At 42.6% G+C, this 21,135-nt stretch overlaps 1 protein-coding gene across 2 annotated transcripts in view; it reads left to right on the top strand.

Moving 5' to 3' along the window:
- The window catches only part of arhgef12b (Rho guanine nucleotide exchange factor (GEF) 12b), a 67,040-nt gene that overhangs the window by 26,757 nt on the left and 19,148 nt on the right, over window positions 1-21,135 (top strand). Inside the window, exons 9-15 of one of the 2 annotated variants that reach the window (XM_056285004.1) lie at window positions 952-1,035; window positions 3,647-3,757; window positions 4,151-4,249; window positions 4,828-4,870; window positions 18,548-18,653; window positions 18,831-18,968; window positions 19,101-19,133. In XM_056285004.1, the coding sequence (XP_056140979.1) occupies window positions 952-1,035; window positions 3,647-3,757; window positions 4,151-4,249; window positions 4,828-4,870; window positions 18,548-18,653; window positions 18,831-18,968; window positions 19,101-19,133 (614 nt within the window). Of the gene's footprint in view, window positions 1-936; window positions 1,036-3,646; window positions 3,758-4,150; window positions 4,250-4,827; window positions 4,871-18,547; window positions 18,654-18,830; window positions 18,969-19,100; window positions 19,134-21,135 lie in introns of both variants that reach the window. The other variant, XM_056285003.1, reaches the window with a different exon arrangement.

Raw genomic sequence — 21,135 nt, 5'->3', positions numbered from 1 at the left:
GTTGCACACAGACAAACACAGCTTGTAGCATTAGGATGATTTTGAGTTTTGTTCTTTCAGCCATGAGCTCATTTTTATTGCAGTGTTTAACAGATTAATGTGCAATCTACAATATTTGTCTCAAAAAGCTCTCATTTGGGTATCTGGGTAGCGTAGCGGTCTATTCCGTTGCCTACCAATACGGGGGTCGCCGGTTCGAATCCCGGTGTTGCCTCCGGCTTGGTCGGATGTCCTGACAGACACAATTGGCCGTGTCTGTGGGTGGGAAGCTGGATGTGGGTATGTTCCTTGTTGCTGCACTAGTGCCTCCTCTGGTAGGTCAGCGCACCTGTTCGGGGGTAGGGGGAACTGGGGGGAATAGTGTGATCCTCCCATGTGCTACGTCCCCCTGGCGAAACTCCTCGCTGTCAGGTGAAAATAAGCGGCTGGCGACTCCACATGTATCGGTAGAGGCATGTGATAGTCGCCAGCCCTCCCTGGATTGGCAGAGGGGGTGGAGCAGCGACCGGGACAGCTCAGAAGAGTGGGGTAAATGGACAGGTACAGTTGGGGAGAAAAAGAGGGGAAAAAAAAAAAGAAAGCTCTCATTATTTCCTTTTTCCACCACACAACGCCAGTGAACGGTTGCTGATATTTTCTTTGCATTAAAGGGGAAAATCTGCAAAATCTTTTGCAATAATATTCTTGAACAATCATGGTCACATTGCCAGCTAAAATTGATTTTTTTTTTGCCTGTCAACATGTGTGTACTATTAAATAAAATAGAATTTGATAAATGTCAAAACCTGTTTCTTTAGATTTGTTCACTTTTGTTGTAAATCCAGGAATCCAGTGGTCTCTGTTTTCATCTGATCGTGGTATTTTCTTTAATCTACCCCCTTATCCCCCCCATTCCACACACACACACACACACACACACACACACACTGTATGAAGGACTCCATCACTCAGAGTGGGATTGGTAATTCGCCCGCCTACCTTAAACCTCAGATTATTGGAGCAGAGGATGACTACTTTGACACTCAACAAGTGCAGGTACGGAATAAATGACTGAGCTACTGAACAACCGTTGTGAGTATCACATCTGTTTAACTTCAGCATGTGTGTAGAGATGTTTTTAGAGTTTATTCAGATGGATTAGGAAAGAAACTGACCTCGTCGGCTTTTATAAGAAAGGAATGGTTTAGCCATTCTTGCTGTTAATTCTTGGTTGATTACAGAGATGTATTTTCCAACTGAATAACTTCTGCCAGGCAGCATGGTGGCGCAGTGGTTAGCGCGGTCACTTCACAGCAAGAAGGTCCTGGGTTCGAGCCCCGGGACATCCTCTGTGTGGAGTTTGCATGTTCTCCCCATGTCTACGTGGCTTTCCTCCGGGGGCTCCGGTTTCCTCCCACAGTCCAAAAACATGTAGGTTAGGTAAATTGGCTGTACTAAATTGTCCCTAGGTGTGTGTGTGTGTGTGTGTGTGTGTGTGTGTGTGTGTGTGTGTGTGTGTGTGTGTGTGTGTGTGTGTGTGTGTGTGTGTATGTGTGTGTGTGTGTGTGTGGGCCCAGCAGCATGTCCAGGTTGTCTCCCCACCTGCCACCCAATGAATCCTGGGATAGGCTCCAGCATCCCAGTGACCCTGAGAGTAGGATAAGCGGTTCGGATAATGGATGGATGGATAACTTCTGCCATGTTTAAGCCTTTGTGCAATTTGCTTAATTGCTGTTGATGATTGCCATCTTGGCAGCATGGTGGCGCAGTGATTAGCATGGTCACCTCACAGCAAGAAAGTCCTGGGTTCGAGCCCCGGGGTGGTCCAACCTTGGGGGTCCTCCCAGGTCGTCCTCTGTGTGGAGTTTGCATGTTCTCCATGTGTCTGCGTGGGTTTCCTCTGTGTGCTCCGGTTTCCTCCCACAGTCCAAAGACATGTAAGTCAGGTGAATTGACTGTACTAAATTGTCCCTAGGTGTGAATGTGTGTATGTGTGTGTTTCGGCCCTGTGATGGACTGGTGGCCTGTCCAGTGTGTCTCCCCGCCTGCTGCCCAATGACTGCTGGGATAGGCTCCAGCATCCCCGTGACCCTGAGAGCAGGATAAGTGGTTTGGATAATGAATGGATTGCCATCTTCTGTCAATGGAAAGTTGCTCTGCTTATTGTTAATACATCATGATTTACTAGAGAAATTGCTGCACAAATGCTCGAATTCAAGATATACAAGGCTCCATACTGGGTCATATGGGGGATTTTGTAGTGGAGATCTTATTTGTTGATAAGGATACAGGGAACCAACATGAGGACACAGCTTTTAGCTTTGATAGATGCTAAATCAAAGAAAGTTGAACCAGTTCATCTGGATACAGTGTTTATTGACAGATCCAATTCAATTCAATTCAAAACTTTATTGTAGACTCAGGGTCCGTAACAGACAAAGACAAATAGGTAAAAGACAAACCCCAGACAATACAAAGAGTAAACACAATAAATAACATAAATGGAACAAATCGTTGTCTTATAAGAAGGCAGCTATACCAGTGGTCCCACTGCCGGGATCCGTAGTGTGTGGCACTGAATCTTATATTAGTTAAACTCTTGATGATTGCATTATCAGAGTCATTGAGCCGGCAAATAAATGTATACATGAGATTTCTTAGAAGAGCCTGAAAGGTACTGACTCCTGCAGCCACAAACATTTCACTTGCGCTATACCATCTAGGTCTTTTTAGTAATATTCTCATAGCATCATTATAAGCTACTTGAAGCCTCTGTAAGCTTGCTTTTTTTATAGTTTGACCATCTAAGTGACCTCTTCAGTCTGAGACTGAAGAGTCTTCAGACTGAAGAGGTCACTTAGATGAGTGAAGAAACGTATCTGTCAATAAACATATCCAGATGAAGTGATTCAATCTTTTTGTTGATTTTCTTACCTGGATTATTAAGCATGGGCGGCACGGTGGCATAGTGGTTAGCACGGTTGCCTCACAGCAGGAAGGTCCTGGGTTCGAGCCCTGGGGTAATATAACCTTGGGGGTCATCCTGGGTCGTCATCTGTGTGGAATTTGCATGTTCTCCCTGTGTCTGCGTGGGTTTCCTCCAGGTGCTGCGGTTTCCTCCCACAGTCCAAAGAAATGTAGGTCAGGTGAATCGGCCGTACTAAATTGTCCCTGTGTGTGTGCGTGTGTGTGTGGTGTGTGTGTGTGTGGTGTGTGTATGTATGTATGTCGGCCCTGTGATGCCCTGGTGGCCTGTCCAAGGTGTCTCCCTGCCTGCCGCCCAATGACTGCTGGGATAGGCTCCAGCATCCCCGCGACCCTGAGAGCAGGATAAGGAGTTTGGATAATGGATGGATGGATGGCTTATTGAGCATGCATAAAAATGATAGAGGCTAATTAAACAAAACTACAGCAAATTAATTTGCCTTCTTCTAGTACTTTATGTTAAATACATAGCTCGTGCACTTTCATTGCTTTTCTAATGTCATCTTTAAAATTTTATTAATGTTCACATTGTTATATGATGTTCAAGTCTTTGTAAACTATTAGCTTGATGATTCGAGATAGGCTGTACTTAAAGGGAAATTAATATTTCCATGATGTCTCACATATCTAAATGTCCACATTTGTATGTCTCTCTCCCTTTCTCTCACTTCCTCTTGCACAGCTCAATGGTCAGTGTAGTTCTTTCCAGAATATAGAGTTGATGAAAACTCGACCGGCGCACCTGGCTGCCTTCCTCCATCATGTAGTGTCACAGTTTGACCCTTCACCTCTGGTAAACACACACACACACATAAATGTTCACTTGTACACTATACACCTCAACCACGATAATAGTTGTTAGCAAAATGTTTTTTCATCTTTTAATATTGGCCAAGGCTGTTTATTTGTTCCGACCTTACCTTAGTCAGTGCACTAGTATCGTGTTGCTCATGGGCTAACCAAACTTGTTTCGCAACCTCCAATTAAACTGAAAGTATTTCCATTTTTAAATCTCCTTAAAGATTGTTGTGTTCAACAAAAAAAAAAAGTGTTGGATTTCTTTGATGCCTCCTTTGACAGCATTTAGCCACTCTGGTCTAAATTTAGGACAAGCTAAAAATTATTTCAGATATCACTCATGTCAGCAGTATGATCTTTTAAGCTGCTTTTTGGTCCCTTGTGTTAGCTTTGCTACCTCTATGCTGACCTGCACAAGCAGGCCAACTCCAAAGAGAGCCGACGCCTGTTCATGGACTTCTACTCACTCTTCATTGATCGAGGAGCAGTAAGTTATTCTGGCCCCTCTTCCTCTTTGTCATTTCTACTCCCTTCTTCCCCTTTTGTGGACCATTTCCTACTTGAAACTGCATTAAATAGATCCTACACATGGTAACCACAGATATTTTAAAAAAAAAATATTTTTTTTAGATTGCCCTCATTGTCTTTGTCTATCAAAGAATGTTGAATCATTTCATCAGTTTAGACTCACTTAGATGAGTGCTGAAATGCTTATGTCAATAAACGTTGTGTCCAGGTGAACTAATTCAGCTTTCTTTGATTTTTTTTTAATCTGGATTATTGAGCATGCATAAAAACATGTCTTTGTCTATGTACACTTGTTACATGAGCCCACATAGTTTTAGTGTTGCATTTGCCCTAGCCAATGTTACAATAAAAAACAAAAACAGCTTTTTGCTATTAGTTGTGATGACAAGCATGCCAAATGCTCCTTAAGGGTTCTACGTAGCTAAAATAATCTGTTCAACAAATTTAAAAATGTTTTCCTCACAAATTTGTTTGTATATTTATTTATATGACTCCCACCGCCTGTATTTCACATTTATTTTTTGTTTTTTTCCCCAGAATCTTAAAGTGCCTGTGCCAGAACTCATTTCCACTGAATTGGGTAAGGGTGGAGAGATGCTACAATATTTCTTTAATATTTCTTGGATCAATAAACCATATTAAAGCTAGAGTGTGGGACTCGTACCTATAAATGATTGTCCGTGACATTCAAGCCCTTGCCAAACTGAACTATCACAATTGGAACTTATCTATAGAGCTTCCGCCAGCCCTTCCACTTTACAAAATATTCTTAAACACACCATCCTATCTGGTCAGGTGTGTGACCAACTGTTTAAGTTCAGACAGAAACATTTTGAAATTATTGGCCCAACAGCTAAGAGGTTTACAAGCTAGTAGAGCCATACACATAATCAGATCAAAATCTGGGGAAATGGATATTGATCCTAAAGGTATAAATGGTCACTTTAAGGAATATTATGAACAGTTATACATGTCAAAAGCTAAAAGAGACATTTCTGATTGGCTGGGGCATCTGAATCTCCCCAAGCTGAGCGATGCTGCTTGAGAGGCTTTAAATTCTAATATCACCACTCAAGAGATTTTGGGTGCTATAAAATCTTTCCCCTGTGGCAAGGCCGCTGGCCGAGATGGTTTTGGCATGGAACTGTATAAAAAATATTCTGGGAAGGTGGCTCCCCTTCTTTTGAGGATGTTCATCCCTTCATTTGAAATTTGGAAATTCCCCTGCACACTATATGAAGCCAATATTTCCTTATCACTAAAAGAGGGTAAGGATGAGACCGAGCCTTCGTCTTTTCGTCCTATTGCATTACTGAACTCAGTCATGAACATTTTTACAAAGTTATTAGCAAACAGGTTAAATAAATATATTCCATCCATTATCCATGCTGGTCAAACTGGCTTTGTCCCCAATAGATTTTCATTTTTTAATATCAGAAGACTAATGAACATAATGTACCATAGGTATAGGAAGGGTTCTTAGGTGGCTGTCCTTTGCCTAGATGTGGAGAAGGCATTTGATCAGGTGAAATGGACCTATATGGTAAAGGTATTGGAGGAATTTGGGTTTGGTAACCAATTTGGCTTTTGTATTACAACATTGTATGCTCACCTATCTTCCTCCATCCTCACAAACCAAGAAAGATCAGCGCTGCTCTTATTACATCGTAGGACCTGCCAGGGCTGTCCCATCAACGCGTTGCTCTTTGCAGTCACTATTGAGCCCCTCACCATTAGTATTAGGAATCACCCTTCTATTGGACCCATCCGGTTGGGGAATGTGGATCATCACATTTTCCTATACGTGGATGATGTTGTCCTCTTCCTATCACAACCTGAGAAATCTGTTCCCATTTTGCTAGATCTTGTAAAGTCATTTAGTGAAGTTTCAGGATATACAATTAATTGGCAGAAGAGTGACTTTATGTTACTGGGTGCTGATCTTAACACTGAATTTCTGCATAATCTCCCTTTCAGAATTACAGATAAACTGAAGTATCTTGGAGTAGTTCTGCCAAAAGACCCTAAACTAATTTTTAAGATGAATTTTCTTGAGAAAGTGGAAAAACTGAGGGGGGACATTGAAAAATGGAGGACCCTTCCTCTTTCAATGGTGGGCTGTATAAATGCCATCAAAATGGTCTCTGCCAAGATTCTTGTATCTCTTTAAAAATCTACCCATTTTTTTGACAAGATCCGTTTTCAAACCATTAGCCTCAATAGTTATGCCCTTTGTCCAGGACTTTAAAGCTCACAGAATGTAAAAAACTTGTTTACATAAACCAAGAGAGATGGGTGAACTAGGACTACCATACTTCCTGCATTATTACTGGGCAGTGAATGCGAGGGCCCTTGTCTAATGCCAGGATGGTTACAGAATGAAAGTATCCACCGAGACTCCCTCTTGGGTTGCCATTGAAAAGAGTGATGTCAAAAACAGCTCTCTTCAAGCATTCCTTTTCTCAGTACCCAGATCCCCTGCAAATACTAAGCTGAATAACTTAGTCATTTTGAATTGCTTGAACATATGGCAACAAATTAAGAGTGGCTGCAAATTACCAGACACTTCTATTCATACCCAAGTATATCACAATCATGCATTCCCCCCATCCCTCTCAGATGCATCTTTTGACAGTTGGAGGCTAAAAGGTATAGTCGCTTTGAAAGATTTGTATATTAACAAGCAATTTGCCTCATTTACTCAACTAAAAAAAAAAGTTCTCTCTTCCCATAACACATTTGTTCCAATACTTACAGATTAGGAATTAGGTTCATCAGTGTGTGACCAACTTTGAGTCTCTCCCTGAAGGAAGAATGATTTAAAAGCTTTTGTTGGGCCCACCTGAGTCCAAAAAATTGGTCTCAGACTTTGTAAATATATTTTCTGAACGAGTGAATTATGCTACACACTCTCTGAAAAATGCCCTGGAGAAGGAACAGGGTATACAGATTGGGGATGATGTTTGGGAAGAGGGCCTTAACAGGACCTGATCTTGTTCTATTGATGCTAGGCATCAATTAATCCAATTCAAGGTGATATACAGGCTTCATTATTCAAAAACTAAATTGCATATTCCTACCATTTCCTCTCTATGTGATTGATTGTAAACCTGCAGAAGGCTCTCTGACCCACCTGATCCAGATATTGTACTATTTGGGTTTTTTCTTTCCCTACTAAACCACAGTGTCTTTGTGAAAAACACTACCATGTATGGAATGGTAAACGTAAAGAAAGTTTTTTTTTGTGGCTTTTTTTCCCCCTTTTTCTCCCCAGTTGTTCTTGGCCAATTACCCTATTTTTCGAGCCGCCCTGGTCACTGCTTCACCCCCTATGTTGATCCAGGGGGGGCTGCAGACTACCACATGCTTCCTCCGATACATGTGGAGTCACCAGCTGCTTCTTTTCATCTGACAGTAAGGAGTGACCTGGTTACATACCCACATCCGGCTCCCTACCCACAGACATGGCCAATTGTGTCTGTAGGGACACCTGACCAAGCTGGAGGTAACACTGGGATTCGAACCGGTGATCCCAGTGTCGGTAGGTAACGAAATAGACCGCTACACTACCCAGATGCCCAAAGAAAATAATTTTAAGGCTCTGGAAGTCAGATACTGTGCCTCAGTTTAAGACCTGGTTAACTGAGCTCACTGGTATATTACATAGGGAGAAAGTTTGATATGGCATGATGGCCAGTCTTAATAAATTTTCTGATAAATGGCAGCCATTTCTGGATCACCTTGCTCAGTATGATGCGGAACCTGACCAGCAACAAAATATTATAGTGTGCTGTCCACCTCTCTCACTGAGTGCTAAAATGTGTTGTGCTAGTGATGAAGCAGTGCAATTCATTATTTTCCTTAAGTATGCCCTGTTTCTTTTTTGTTCTTTGTTACTATGGAAAAGAAAAGGAAAACGTTTAAAAAAAATTCTATTTTTGGCTAAAAAGTGTATCTTGCTGTGGTGGTCCGCACTGCAAGTTCCTGCAGTCAACATGTGGCTATCACAGATATCGGCCCTTCTCCCTCTGGAGAAACTGACTCATGACCTCAGCCATGAATCAGACAAATTCTAGAGACGCCGGAGGCCTTTGCACTCCTTCCTGCAGGGACTCTGACCTACTTGTCTGTCCTTGGACGGTGGTGGCTGATTGCTCTACCTGTTTTGTGGTCTTTGCTTGCTCCCTGTCGTGTTCTTGTGAAGTCTATTAATACTCTTTATCGTGGCTATTTTTCATTTATTAATTTTTTATTTTACTTGTTTTTCCTTTCAATATAAGTTTTACATTTTGCAGCGTCTGTTGTTGATTTTAGAGTGGTATTTGTCTGTTTTGTGCGTTTTTCTGTTGCTGTTTGTGAGATGTTTGTGTTTATTAATTTTGAAAATCATAAAAAAAAGCAAAAAAGAAAGCGATCGGCAGCGATGACAAACACGGATATCCATTAGCTTTTCCTCGTTGGAGAGCGCTGAAAGAAGAGAAGTTACTCTCACTGCCAGAAGGGGGAGACAAAACTTCAGCACTGCAAGTTTAAAATCTAAAATATCATATTTGATACCAGTATTGCCAAATCATATTGCGGATTGACAAGACCGCCATTGGGGCTGTGCCCTCACAGGGTACCGAGGGAAACTATCAAATCCATTGTGGCGACCCCTGGGAAACAGGGAACAAGCCGAAAGAAGAATATACCAGTATCGTCTACACAACACTAAAACAACTTATTTTCACTGATTACAAATGTACTTGGACACATCCAAGTCAGAGACATCGACCCTGGTGCTTATCATGACATTTTAGCACGATCTATATGCAAAGCAGTGAATTTCAGTAACTTTCTGCTTCTGTGGTTATAACTGCGTTATTACAACCATGGATTGTCATAGGGTTGGCTATATGATGTGATACGAGTCACAACCTCCCAGCTATGCCCTTCCACCTTCTACTGTAAATAAAAAATATTCAAATTGTAATGATCATGAGTGAGTTGACTCGTTTTTGCCGGTTGGCTAACGGGTCGGACCCTTTAGCTGACTGGTTAGCGCAGGTGCAGGCGACCTGAGTTCGCGTTCCGGCTGCAGCGGTTCGCGGCTGCCACCTAAATTTGCTACACTGGTGTCAGAAGTGGGATGGTGAGACCGTGAGGCCATCGCAAGCGCGTGCGCCCAGAGGCATGAGGGAGCTGATAGGCTGAAGTGCGGGGACGCGCTTCTCGAATTAGGGGGGTAGTGTAATGACCACGGATGACTAGACTCTCTAGCCCTTGGCTAACGGGTTGGACCTTTTAGTTTACTTTTTTTTTTAAGCAATATATTTATTGAATTTTGTTTGCAAATTACATCAAAACAAGTAATAGCACAGTGCAGCAAACATTTTCATCCCCCCCCCCCCAATAACCCTGTCCCTATAACAAGTAATACAATTCAAAGCAGGGTTAAAGAAGATAATAAAGATAAAAAATCAATTAATAAAAATAATAAAATAAAATAATAATAACAATAATTTCTTTCACAGACTGATTAGAGGGTGTGTTTTTTTTTCAGTTGCTTTTACGCATATAAACAGTCAGATAGAGTTGTTCTACTCCCCCAGAGCTTGTTCTTGATTAAGCAAGTTACCAACATTAGTATTACGTCTTAGGAAGTACAGAAACAATCCCCAGATTTTATCAAAAACACTTTGTTTACGTCTAACAATATACATTATCTTTTCCATTGACATGTTTGAGGCCATTTCTTTAACCCACATACCAATTCTTGGTCCATCAACACTTTTCCAATTAAGAGCAATTACACGTTTTGCTTGTAATATACACATATCTATAAATCTGAACTCATTGCTATGTAAATGTGGGGTGGTAGGATATAAACCAAGAATAAAAAGCTTTGGACTCAATGGTAATTTCTTTGACAAAATTTGATCAATCATATCAACAACATCTTGCCAGAAGGTTTTCACTTCCACACATTCCCATATACAGTGAAACAGCGTCCCCCTTGCCTCACTACACTTAATACAGGTATCAGGAATATTGTCATTAAACTTGTGCAATTTAACAGGAGTTATATATGTACGCATCAGCCATTTATACTGTAGAAGCTTTAGGTTGCTGCTAACTGTCTGTCTCTGGGCCTCTTTACATGCCTCACTCCATTCTTCTAAAGATATTTCCTCCTCTATATCTCCCTCCCATAATCTCAGTTTTGTCTCTGATGATTCATCAGATCCAGATACAAATAAGTCATACATAGTTGAAATTAAACCTTTATCATAACAGTGTTTTGTTACTGCAACTTCTAATATAGAAATAGTAGGAATGTCTAATGAATGGCTTTGACAGGATGATATAAAACTCCTTAGCTGAAGATATTTGAAAAAATGATTCCTTGGAATGTCATACTTGGTAGATATTTCCTCAAAGGACATGAATACTTCATCCTCCTCCCTGTACATGTCTTGCACTTTCCTTAACCCCTTTTCAGCCCATAATTTAAATCCCCTATCATTTTGCCCTGGTTTGAAATTAGCATTACCCCAAATAGGACTGAAGCGTGACCGGGACATATTTATATTCAAATACTTACAAGCATCGAACCAAACATCAATCATATTCAATATTATAGGGTTGTCTGTATTTTTCTTCAGATATTTACGGTCTGCTGAATACAAATACAGGTGCAATGGTAAGCCTGGTTTAACAGAGCAGGCTTCCAGATCAATCCAAGCTGGGGGACTTCCAGATGAGAAGTAAAACATAATCAACCTTAATTGTGCTGCCCAGTAATACCATTGGATATTTGGACATTTCAGGCCTCCTCGATCATATGGTAGATAAAGTAAAGATAGACGTAATCTAGGACGTTTATTTTGCCAAATAAAGTTGGTAAACAGTTTCTTGATTTTCGTGAACAAAGATGAAGGAGGGGGTAGGGGGATATTCTGGAACAAATAAAGAAATTTGGGAAGTATATTCATCTTTAGGATATTAATCCTGCCGATCATTGAAATAGGTAAGGATGTCCAACGCTCTATCGAAGCAATACTAGCGTCCAGGATGGGCTCATAATTTGACTGAGCAATCTTATTCACCTCAGGGACAATTTTTATTCCCAGATATGTAAATGTGTCTGTTGGGTTGAAGGTAGAAGCATAAACAAGACCATTCTTCCTCTCTGTTTCATTCAGTAACATTATAGATGATTTGGAGTAATTAACTTTATAACCAGATATTTTCCCAAATGATTCAATAAGGCTTAGGAGCGCTGGGATAGATCTATGCAGATTTTTAAGCATTAATATCACATCATCGGCAAAGAGTGCTACCCTGTGCTCCAGATGTCCCTCTCGAATTCCATAGCAAATGGTTCTATCGCTAGGATAAAAAGTAAAGGCGATAAAGGGCTCCCTTGAGGGCAACTTCTACAAATGTTAAAAGGTTTAGAAACCTTACTATTCGTCAAAACTTCTGCAGTAAGCCCTGTACAAAGCAATCTTACCCATTTGATAAATGTATCCCCAAGGCCAAATCGTGTTAACACTTCAAACAGATAAGGCCATTCAACACGGTCGAAGGCCTTCTCTGCATCAAGTGAAAGTAAGGCCGTGTCAGGCGCCTCCCTCTGACTGTATAAAATATTGAGCACTCGTCTAACGTTATGAAAACCCTGTCTCCCTTGAATGAATCCGTTCTGGTCTTCTCCCACTACTCTAGGTAGAAGATCCTCCAATCTTCTTGCAAGAATTTTACAGAGTATTTTTGTATCAGAATTTAGGAGACTAATTGGACGCATATTTTCACATTTTGTATTTGGTTTCCCCGGTTTTGGGAGTAAAGTGATTAGGGCGCCCCTCATAGATGTAGGGAGAAGACCATTCTCAAAGGATTCCTGAAACATCTCCAAGAGGGGTGGTATTAATTTGGTTTGAAATTTTTTATAAATGTCTATAGGGATGCCATCTGGACCCGCTGATTTTCCAGCCTGCATACACCCAATTGCTTCTGCAATTTCCAATGCAGTTACATCTTGATCTAATACTCTACTTTCCTCTTCCGAAATTTTAGGAATATTAAGATTGTCTAGGAATTGTGTTTGCGTGTCCAGATTAGGAGAGCACTCAGAGCTGTATAATTTCCTGTAGAAGTCTCTAAAGGCTTCATTAATCTCTGTCGGGTCCACTATAGTTCTACCACTTGGGACTTCAATACAATTAATAGACCTTTCTGTTTGTTGTTGTTTAATGCGCCATGCTAGAAGTTTTCCGGGCTTTTCCCCCTGATCATAGTAGGACTGTTTGAGTCTCATTAAATCAGCAGCCGCTTTATTAGCTGCCAGTTCATTGTACTGTGCTCTAAGCAGTAGCAGTCTTGTATGAACATCTGTAGGTATATTTCTATTATTATATATTTCTGTTTCCAGTTTTTTAATTTCCTCATCTAATGTCTTCATTTCAAGTCGTGTAGCCTTTTTCTTGGAACTAGTGAAGGAAATGATTTGGCCCCTGATAAAGGCTTTGAAAGCCTCCCACCTTGTGCTAGCAGAAGTCTGGGACTTGTTACATTCAAAATACAGGTCAATCTGCTTATCTAAGAAATCTATGAATGTAGGATCCGCAAGCCACCCGGGTTGAAAACGCCATCTCGGGGGGTCGCACACTAAGTTATTATCTTCATAGGTCAAGGATACTGCAGCGTGGTCAGACAGACCTATACTACTATAATGACATTCATCTATTTTGGAGACAAGTAGCGCTGAAACCAAAAATTAGTCTATGCGTGAGTGAGTTCTATGAGTACCGGAATAGCAGGAATATTCTACTGCGTTCGGTTTACCATGCCTCCAAACATCAAACAAATTTAATTCCTTCATAAACTGGTGTATCGTCTTTCTGGACTTACTGTGGGTATCATCTAAACCAGTTGACCTGTCTTTTGAAGGATCTAACGTACAGTTAAAGTCGCCAGCTATTATGTATTTCCCAGGATGATTTGAAGCAGTCAAAAACAGACTATTATAGAATTTAGAGTCATCTTCATTGGGGCCGTAAACATTTATCAAAGTTAAGGTTTCAGATAATAACCTACCCTGGACTATAATATACCTCCCTGCAGGGTCCTTAACTACATGCTGTACCCGTAATGGAACCGATTTATGAATTAGTATCATAACCCCTCTAGCATGAGTGGTGTAAGGAGCAGACAACACTTGACCCTGCCATCGTCTTGCTATTTTGGGAACGTCCTCATCCACCATGTGTGTTCCTTGTAAAAAAACGATTTTTGATTTCAAGGATTTTATCCTGCTCATTACCTGCTTCACTTTTGTGAGTTTGATCAAACCCCTACAATTCCACGAAGTAAATTTTACCTTGCAACTCTCTGACATTGATTCCGGTATGTTATATTAGGAACCGTAGTGAAGAAGTACTTTGACAAACCACACCCACTGATGAAAGAATAAATAATAAAATGAAACCACAACAACCCACCCTCAACCCCATACGAACCTAAAGTCCATGAACTCTGGACATCCCCTCCCATCCCACGTTTAACTACCGCTAAAACGAGTTTCTCTAACTTTTCTTTTCTTCTCGCTCTAGCTCGCTATCTTACTTTTTCTAAATACTAATCACACATAACATCATTAATGAACTGTTCAACGCCAACAGCATGTAGGCATATATAAAATTAACCATCCGAGCACATACACAAACCTGGAACCCGTGCATGCAGACTGGAAGACGAGGAGAGGGAAAAGTCTGTAACCTGGTCACAAGAGTCCGCGATGCATTGGGCCTTCCTTCCTCCGACAGGCGCATAAACCGATGATGACTCTCTCTGTCCCTTAGGCCTAGGCCTACTGGGATGTGCCCATGTCATTTCGGCTGGTGCTTGGACATTGTCTCTCATTCAGGGTTAAGTGCATTCCACAAAAGCTGAATAGTCTAGCTATAAACCAGACTCCGTCCTGTCCAGGTAGAAAAATAAAGCCTAAACAAAAACAAAATGGCAACACGTAGCTACATCTTTCGTGTAAATGGAAATAAAATAAAATAAAGTGAGCTTAATAGCCTACTGCATCAGTCCTTATCCGAGGGATTGAATAAACCGCTCCACTTCTGCCGGGGTTTGAAAGGTGTGGGGTCTCTCGTCGTGTGTTACCAGGAGCCGGGCTGGAAAGATGATTCTGTGCTTGTGGATCCCCTGGTCTCTCAGCTTCTTCCGGACCTGGTCATAGTCGCGCTGCATCTTGTGCACCCCAGCAGAGAGGTCGATGTGAAAACGGACCGGCGTGTTCTTGTAAAGGACCTGTCCCTTGGTTTTGGCTGCCTTTAGGACTCGCTCCCTGTCCTTAAAGTTCAGGAACCTCATGATCAATGTCCTTGGACGACCCGTGCGAGAGTCTACCGGAGCGCCGATTCTATGAGCCCGCTCCACCACCAAGCCCTCCCGCGGATCCATGTTCAGAGCCTCCGGCAACCACTTCTCCAGAAATGCAGGTGCATCCTGGCCCTCTTCTTTCTCCGGTAGGCCCACCAACCTTACGTTATTTCGCCGACTCCTGCATTCCAAGTCCTCCACTTTGTCAGTAAGGCTTTTGACGGTGTTTTCCAGCGTGCTAACTCGGGGTGTTAGCTTCTTAACGTCGTCCTCCACGTCAGAAATCCGTTGCTCGGCCTGTTCCATGCGGCCCGTGCATTCCTGTATTTGTTTCTTTACATCCGCAATTGTCGCTTGCACTCCATCAATTTTCTTGTAAAGTCCACTTTTCAAAGACTGTATGGCTTTCATGATATCTAGGTTGCTATTCTTATCTGTGTCTAACATTTCGTCATCTTCCTCGTGGTCGTCTTCTTCGTTAGCCATATTTTCAACCTGCATGGCGTCGCTAACCTTCTCGGCCTCTTCCTCGTGTCGCGATTTCCTTTTCTCCTTCTCTTTTTCTCTCTTTGCCTTTTCTTTCGGGTTTTTCCCTGACATTTTAGTTCTGGGTACTCTTATACACGTATTGCGTGACTTTAGACAAGATTCGGATTAGTATTGTAGGATTAATTTACACGGTAGCTGCAAAGCTTGAGATGTGCGACCCCCTAATCCCTCGCCATAACCGGAAGTCCCCTTTTAGTTTACTTGTTAGTGTAGTAGGCGCCCGTAGTGCAGTTGATCTGGGTTCGCTTCCAGGCTTCAGCAGCGGTTCTCCGCTGCCCCCCAAATTCGCTACATTGGTGTCAGAAGTCGGATAGTGACACCGTGAGGCCATCGGAAGCACATGCGCCCAGAGGCGTGTGGAAGCTGATATGCTGAAGTGTAGGGACGTGCTTCCCGAAGGTGGGGGGGTAGTGCGGGCGACCCGGGTTCGTGTCCCGGCTGCAGCAGTTCCTGGCTACCCCCCGAATTCGCTACATTGGTGTCAGAAGTGGGATGTGAGACCGTGAGGCCAATGGAAGCGTATGCGCCCAGAGGCGTGACGGAGCTGATATGCTGAAGCGCGGGGACGCGCTTCCCGAAGGAGGGGGTAGTGTAACGACCATGGATGACTAGACTCGCTAGCCATTGGCTAACGGGTCGGACCCTTTAGTCGGCTGGTTAACTTAGTCACCCGTGGTGCGGGAGGCCTGGGTTCGCGTCCCGGCTGCGGCGCTTCGCGGCTGCCCCTGAACTCACTACATTGGTGTCAGAAGTGGGATGGTGAGACCACGAGGCCATGGGAAGTGCGTGCGCCCAGAGGCGTGAGGGAGTTAGTTATGCTGAAGTGCAGGGACGCGCTTCCGGAAGGAAGGGGCTAGTGTATCATGAATGAGTAGACTCACTATTCGATTGGCTAACGGGTCAGACCCTTTAGTTGACTAATTAGCGCAGTCGCCCATGGTGACCCAGGTTTGCGTCCCGGCTGCGGCGGTTCCCGGCTGCCCCCTGAATTTGCTACAATATTCTTCCATTGAGGAGAGGAGTATTTGAGCGAGTGACTTATCGAAAGAGAGAGAAAGAGCGAGAGCGACAGAGAGTGAATACCGTTATTGAGAGAGACAGACCACAGTTACATATTTTCATATTTTTCAGTAGTTCTAATTTGACTGTGGTATTTACAGTTTTTGATTGATTTTCTATAGTTTTATTTATATACACTACCGTTCAAAAGTTTGGGATCACCCAAACAATTTTGTGTTTTCCATGAAAAGTCACACTTATTCACCACCATATGTTGTGAAATGAATAGAAAATAGAGTCAAGACATTGACAAGGTTAGAAATAATGATTTGTATTTGAAATAAGATTTTTTTTACATCAAACTTTGCTTTCGTCAAAGAATCCTCCATTTGCAGCAATTACAGCATTGCAGACCTTTGGCATTCTAGCTGTTAATTTGTTGAGGTAATCTGGAGAAATTGCACCCCACGCTTCCAGAAGCAGCTCCCACAAGTTGGATTGGTTGGATGGGCACTTCTTGCGTACCATACGGTCAAGCTGCTCCCACAACAGCTCAATGGGGTTCAGATCTGGTGACTGCGCTGGCCACTCCATTACCGATAGAATACCAGCTGCCTGCTTCTGCTCTAAATAGTTCTTGCACAATTTGGAGGTGTGTTTAGGGTCATTGTCCTGTTGTAGGATGAAATTGGCTCCAATCAAGCGCTGTCCACTGGGTATGGCATGGCGTTGCAAAATGGAGTGATAGCCTTCCTTATTCAGAATCCCTTTTACCCTGTACAAATCTCCCACCTTACCAGCACCAAAGCAACCCCAGACCATCACATTACCTCCACCATGCTTAACAGATGGCGTCAGGCATTCTTCCAGCATCTTTTCATTTGTTCTGCGTCTCACAAACGTTCTTCTTTGTGATCCAAACACCTCAAACTTGGATTCATCCGTCCACAACACTTTTTTCCAGTCTTCCTCTGTCCAATGTCTGTGTTCTTTTGCCCATCTTAATCTTTTTCTTTTATTGGTCAGTCTCAGATATGGCTTTTTCTTTGCCACTCTGCCCTGAAGCCCAGAATCCCGCAGCCGCCTCTTCACTGTAGATGTTGACACTGGTGTTTTGCGGGTACTATTTAATGAAGATGCCAGTTGGGGACCTGTGAGGCGTCTGTTTCTCAAACTAGAGACTCTAATGTACTTATCTTCTTGCTCAGTTGTGCAACGCGGCCTCCCACTTCTTTTTCTACTCTGGTTAGAGCCTGTTTGTGCTGTCCTCTGAAGGGAGTAGTACACACCGGTGTAGGAAATCTTCAATTTCTTAGCAATTTCTCGCATGGAATAGCCTTCATTTCTAAGAACAAGAATAGACTGTCGAGTTTCAGATGAAAGTTCTCTTCTTCTGGCCATTTTGAGCGTTTAATTGACCCCACAAATGTGATGCTCCAGAAACTCAATCTGCTCAAAGGAAGGTCAGTTTTGTAGCTTCTGTAACGAGCTAAACTGTTTTCAGATGTGTGAACATGATTGCACAAGGGTTTTCTAATCATCAATTAGCCTTCTGAGCCAATGAGCAAACACATTGTACCATTAGAACACTGGAGTGATAGTTGCTTGAAATGGGCCTCTATACACCTATGTAGATATTGCACCAAAAACCAGACATTTGCAGCTAGAATAGTCATTTACCACATTAGCAATGTATAGAGTGTATTTCTTTAAAGTTAAGACTAGTTTAAAGTTATCTTCAGTGAACAGTACAGTGCTTTTCCTTCAAAAATATGGACATTTCAATGTGATCCCAAACTTTTGAACGGTAGTGTATATATATATATATATATATATATATATATATAGTTACCCTGAGAGCAGGATAAGCGGTTTGGATAATGGATAGCTGGATGGATAATTCATATAGTTTTATAGTTAGTTTATAGAATTAGTGCTCTTGCTCCCCTCCGTGGTTGCTGTTGATGCGAGTGTTATCCAGAGTAGACTGAGCAATTCCAAAAGTAAAACAAAAAACAAAAACAAAACAAAACTGCGGGGTGTGGTTTGATACCTGTAACCCATCCCAACAGATGCTGACATTTGTTAAATCTCAGATGGAGCCATGGTCTAGCTAAACTGTTTTTTTTTTACCTTTAACATTCAAACAGAATGTTTTTATGTAGACTTTTATTCCAGGATTTGATTATTAATCCCGTAGCATACAGTATGTCTGCAACGAGCTTGCAAGAAGATTTGAATTAAAAATGCTCTCGCATCATCTGTCTTACATCTGTGTTACTCATATCTGTGTGTGTGTGTGTGTGTGTGTGTGTGCGTGTATTGCATGTAGAGCGGCGGAGGCTGGAATTAATCCCAGAGGAACTCTGTAAACAGTATACACAACTGTTACAGGATACACTCCTACCAGAGCTCAACAAAAACCTGGAGGACTTCAGGTAATACACACCCGTAGACACTCATACCCGCAAGGACACACACACACGCACACATACACATACCAGACCCTGTACTTTCTCACATCATATGCTTTGGGTTTATAGACAGAAAGTAATGTCTTTGTTAGTTGCGTCATTAGTGATGTGAATACCGTGTGTGTGTGTGTGTGTTTGTAGACAGAAGCGCAGCATGGGTCTGACTCTAGCAGATGATGAGCTGTCCAAGCTTGACTCAGAGAGGGGAAATGACCACCTGGCACTTGAGAAGGAATGCTCCTGTGCTGAACACATTGTTTCTAAGATCGAGGATATTCTGTGAGTATCTAGGCCCCCCACCCCAGCCCCCCCATGCACATATTCTTTCTGTCCCTCCCGCCATATTCTGCCCCTCTCTCTGTGACATGATGTTATTATGTGTGTGTGATTCCTGTTTCTTTTTCTTTGCAGGTTAACATCACAGCCTACAGAAGAGGAAAAAAGGTGAGGAGGGATTAATTTCTTTAACATTTCTGCTGTTGGTAGCCTGCAATTCAGATAAACTGCTCTCAGCTTTTAGAATTTTTCAAGTGATTGTACACCGTACACACGCATGCACGCACAAAACAAAAAACACACACGCACACATGCGCGCGCGCACACACACACAAACATTTTTTATTAATGTTGCTATCTTGAATTGATACCTCAAATTTATTATTTGAAATGGATGTTTTTAAATTGGTAGGTCAGTGTCAATAAAAAATGTTCATTTAATTTGCTGCAAGCTTCAAGCCGTACTTAGGGCAGTAACTGAATGGTAAGTGTCTGACGTTGGTCAGTGAGATATATGGAAGGAGGAGTGAATGGGCAAGCATGAAGCACAAATACTTTGAATTTAATGCAAATATTTCTGAACGGGACCTTTGACGTCCATTAAAACATGGATCGATGTATGCACATCCACCAAGAGTCCATTAAAGTTTATCAAATTCAAATCCACCAAGAGTGCCAAGCACATAGATGAGTATCCAAAGGAGTTGAATCAAGTGCAACTGGACTTGGTATATATCCGTGAAGACGTTTCGCCTCTCATCCAAGAGGCTTCCTCAGTTCGTGCCTTTCTGACTAGACCAAGCTAGTCTAACTGGTTGGTGATGAGACTCAGAATTTATCCTCTTGGAGTCGTTGTCAGAGTTATTGATATGCGTGGCTCTTTGTTATCTGATGTTTACCAACGCCCGTCGCTAACAGAGCCATAGATATGAGTGGCTCTTTTTGTGTACCAATGTTTGGCCGCGCCCGTCATTATCGGAGCTATTAATTTGCAGTTGTTTAGCAGCGACAGTCGTTGGGGGTGTTAGTTTCGACTTCATTGTTCAGTGGTCATGAGAGTCATTGGAGCTGTTAGTGACCGACTGTTGTTTTTGGAGGCCAGGCTTCTTGAGTCTCCTGGGTAGAGATGAAAGGACGGCATTGTAAGTGGGAGATAGGTGGTGTCGCAGACCTCCTCCTCTGTTGAGGGATGGTTTTTCCAGTTTTGCATAGATGGCTTCCTTCACCCCTCTTTCAAACCATCTATCTTCTCTGTCCAAAATGTGTTCGTTGCTGTCCTCGAAGGACAGCGAGGACAGCACCTATCTCCCACCTATCACTAACGGCTCCAATGACTCTCATGACCACTGAACAATGAAGTCGAAACTAACACCCCCAACGACCGTCGCTGCTAAACAACTGCAAATTAATAGCTCCGATAATGACGGGCGCGGCCAAACATCGGTACACAAAAAGAGCCACTCATATCTATGGCTCTGTTAGCGACGGGCGTTGGTAAACATCGGATCACAAAGAGCCATGGACATCTGACAACGACTCCTAGAGGATAAATTCTGAGTCTCATCACCAGCCAGTCAGACTAGCTTGGTCTAGTCAGAAAGGCACGAACTGAGGAAGCCTCTTGGATGAGAGGCGAAACATCTTCATGGATATATACCAAGTCCAGTTGCACTTGATTCAACTCCTTTGGATAACCATGACCTGGATGAATGAGACCATTCACAGACACATAGATGAGTGTAATACAAACAAATAATTATGCGCCATAGCTGTCCTAGTGTTATTGAATGTGTGTTATAATTTTGTTCAGAAATGTGCAATACACATATATTTGGCATTATAAGTGGGTGGCACGGTGGCCCAGTGGTTAGTGTTGTCGCCTCACAGCAAGGAGGTCTTGGGTTCAAACCCCCTGGTCGTCCAACCTTGGGGGTCATCCCAGGTTGTCCCCTGAGTGGAGTTTGCATGTTCTGCCCGTGTCAGTGGTGGGTTTTCTCTGGGTGCTCCAGTTCCCCCCCCCCCCATCAAAAGAAACATGCATGTTAGGGTTAATACTCCTGTCTGTGCCCCTGACGAAGGCAGTGGGAAAAGAACTGGAGTTGGTCCCCGGGCGCAGCATGAAGGCAGCAGCCCACTGCTTCTAACTCCACAGATCACAGCTAGGATGGGT

This window comes from Lampris incognitus, chromosome 8 (genome assembly GCF_029633865.1).
Source record: "Lampris incognitus isolate fLamInc1 chromosome 8, fLamInc1.hap2, whole genome shotgun sequence".
NCBI lineage: Eukaryota > Metazoa > Chordata > Actinopteri > Lampriformes > Lampridae > Lampris > Lampris incognitus.
Note: the sequence above shows the minus strand (reverse complement) of the source record. Positions and strands in the feature narration are given on the sequence as shown.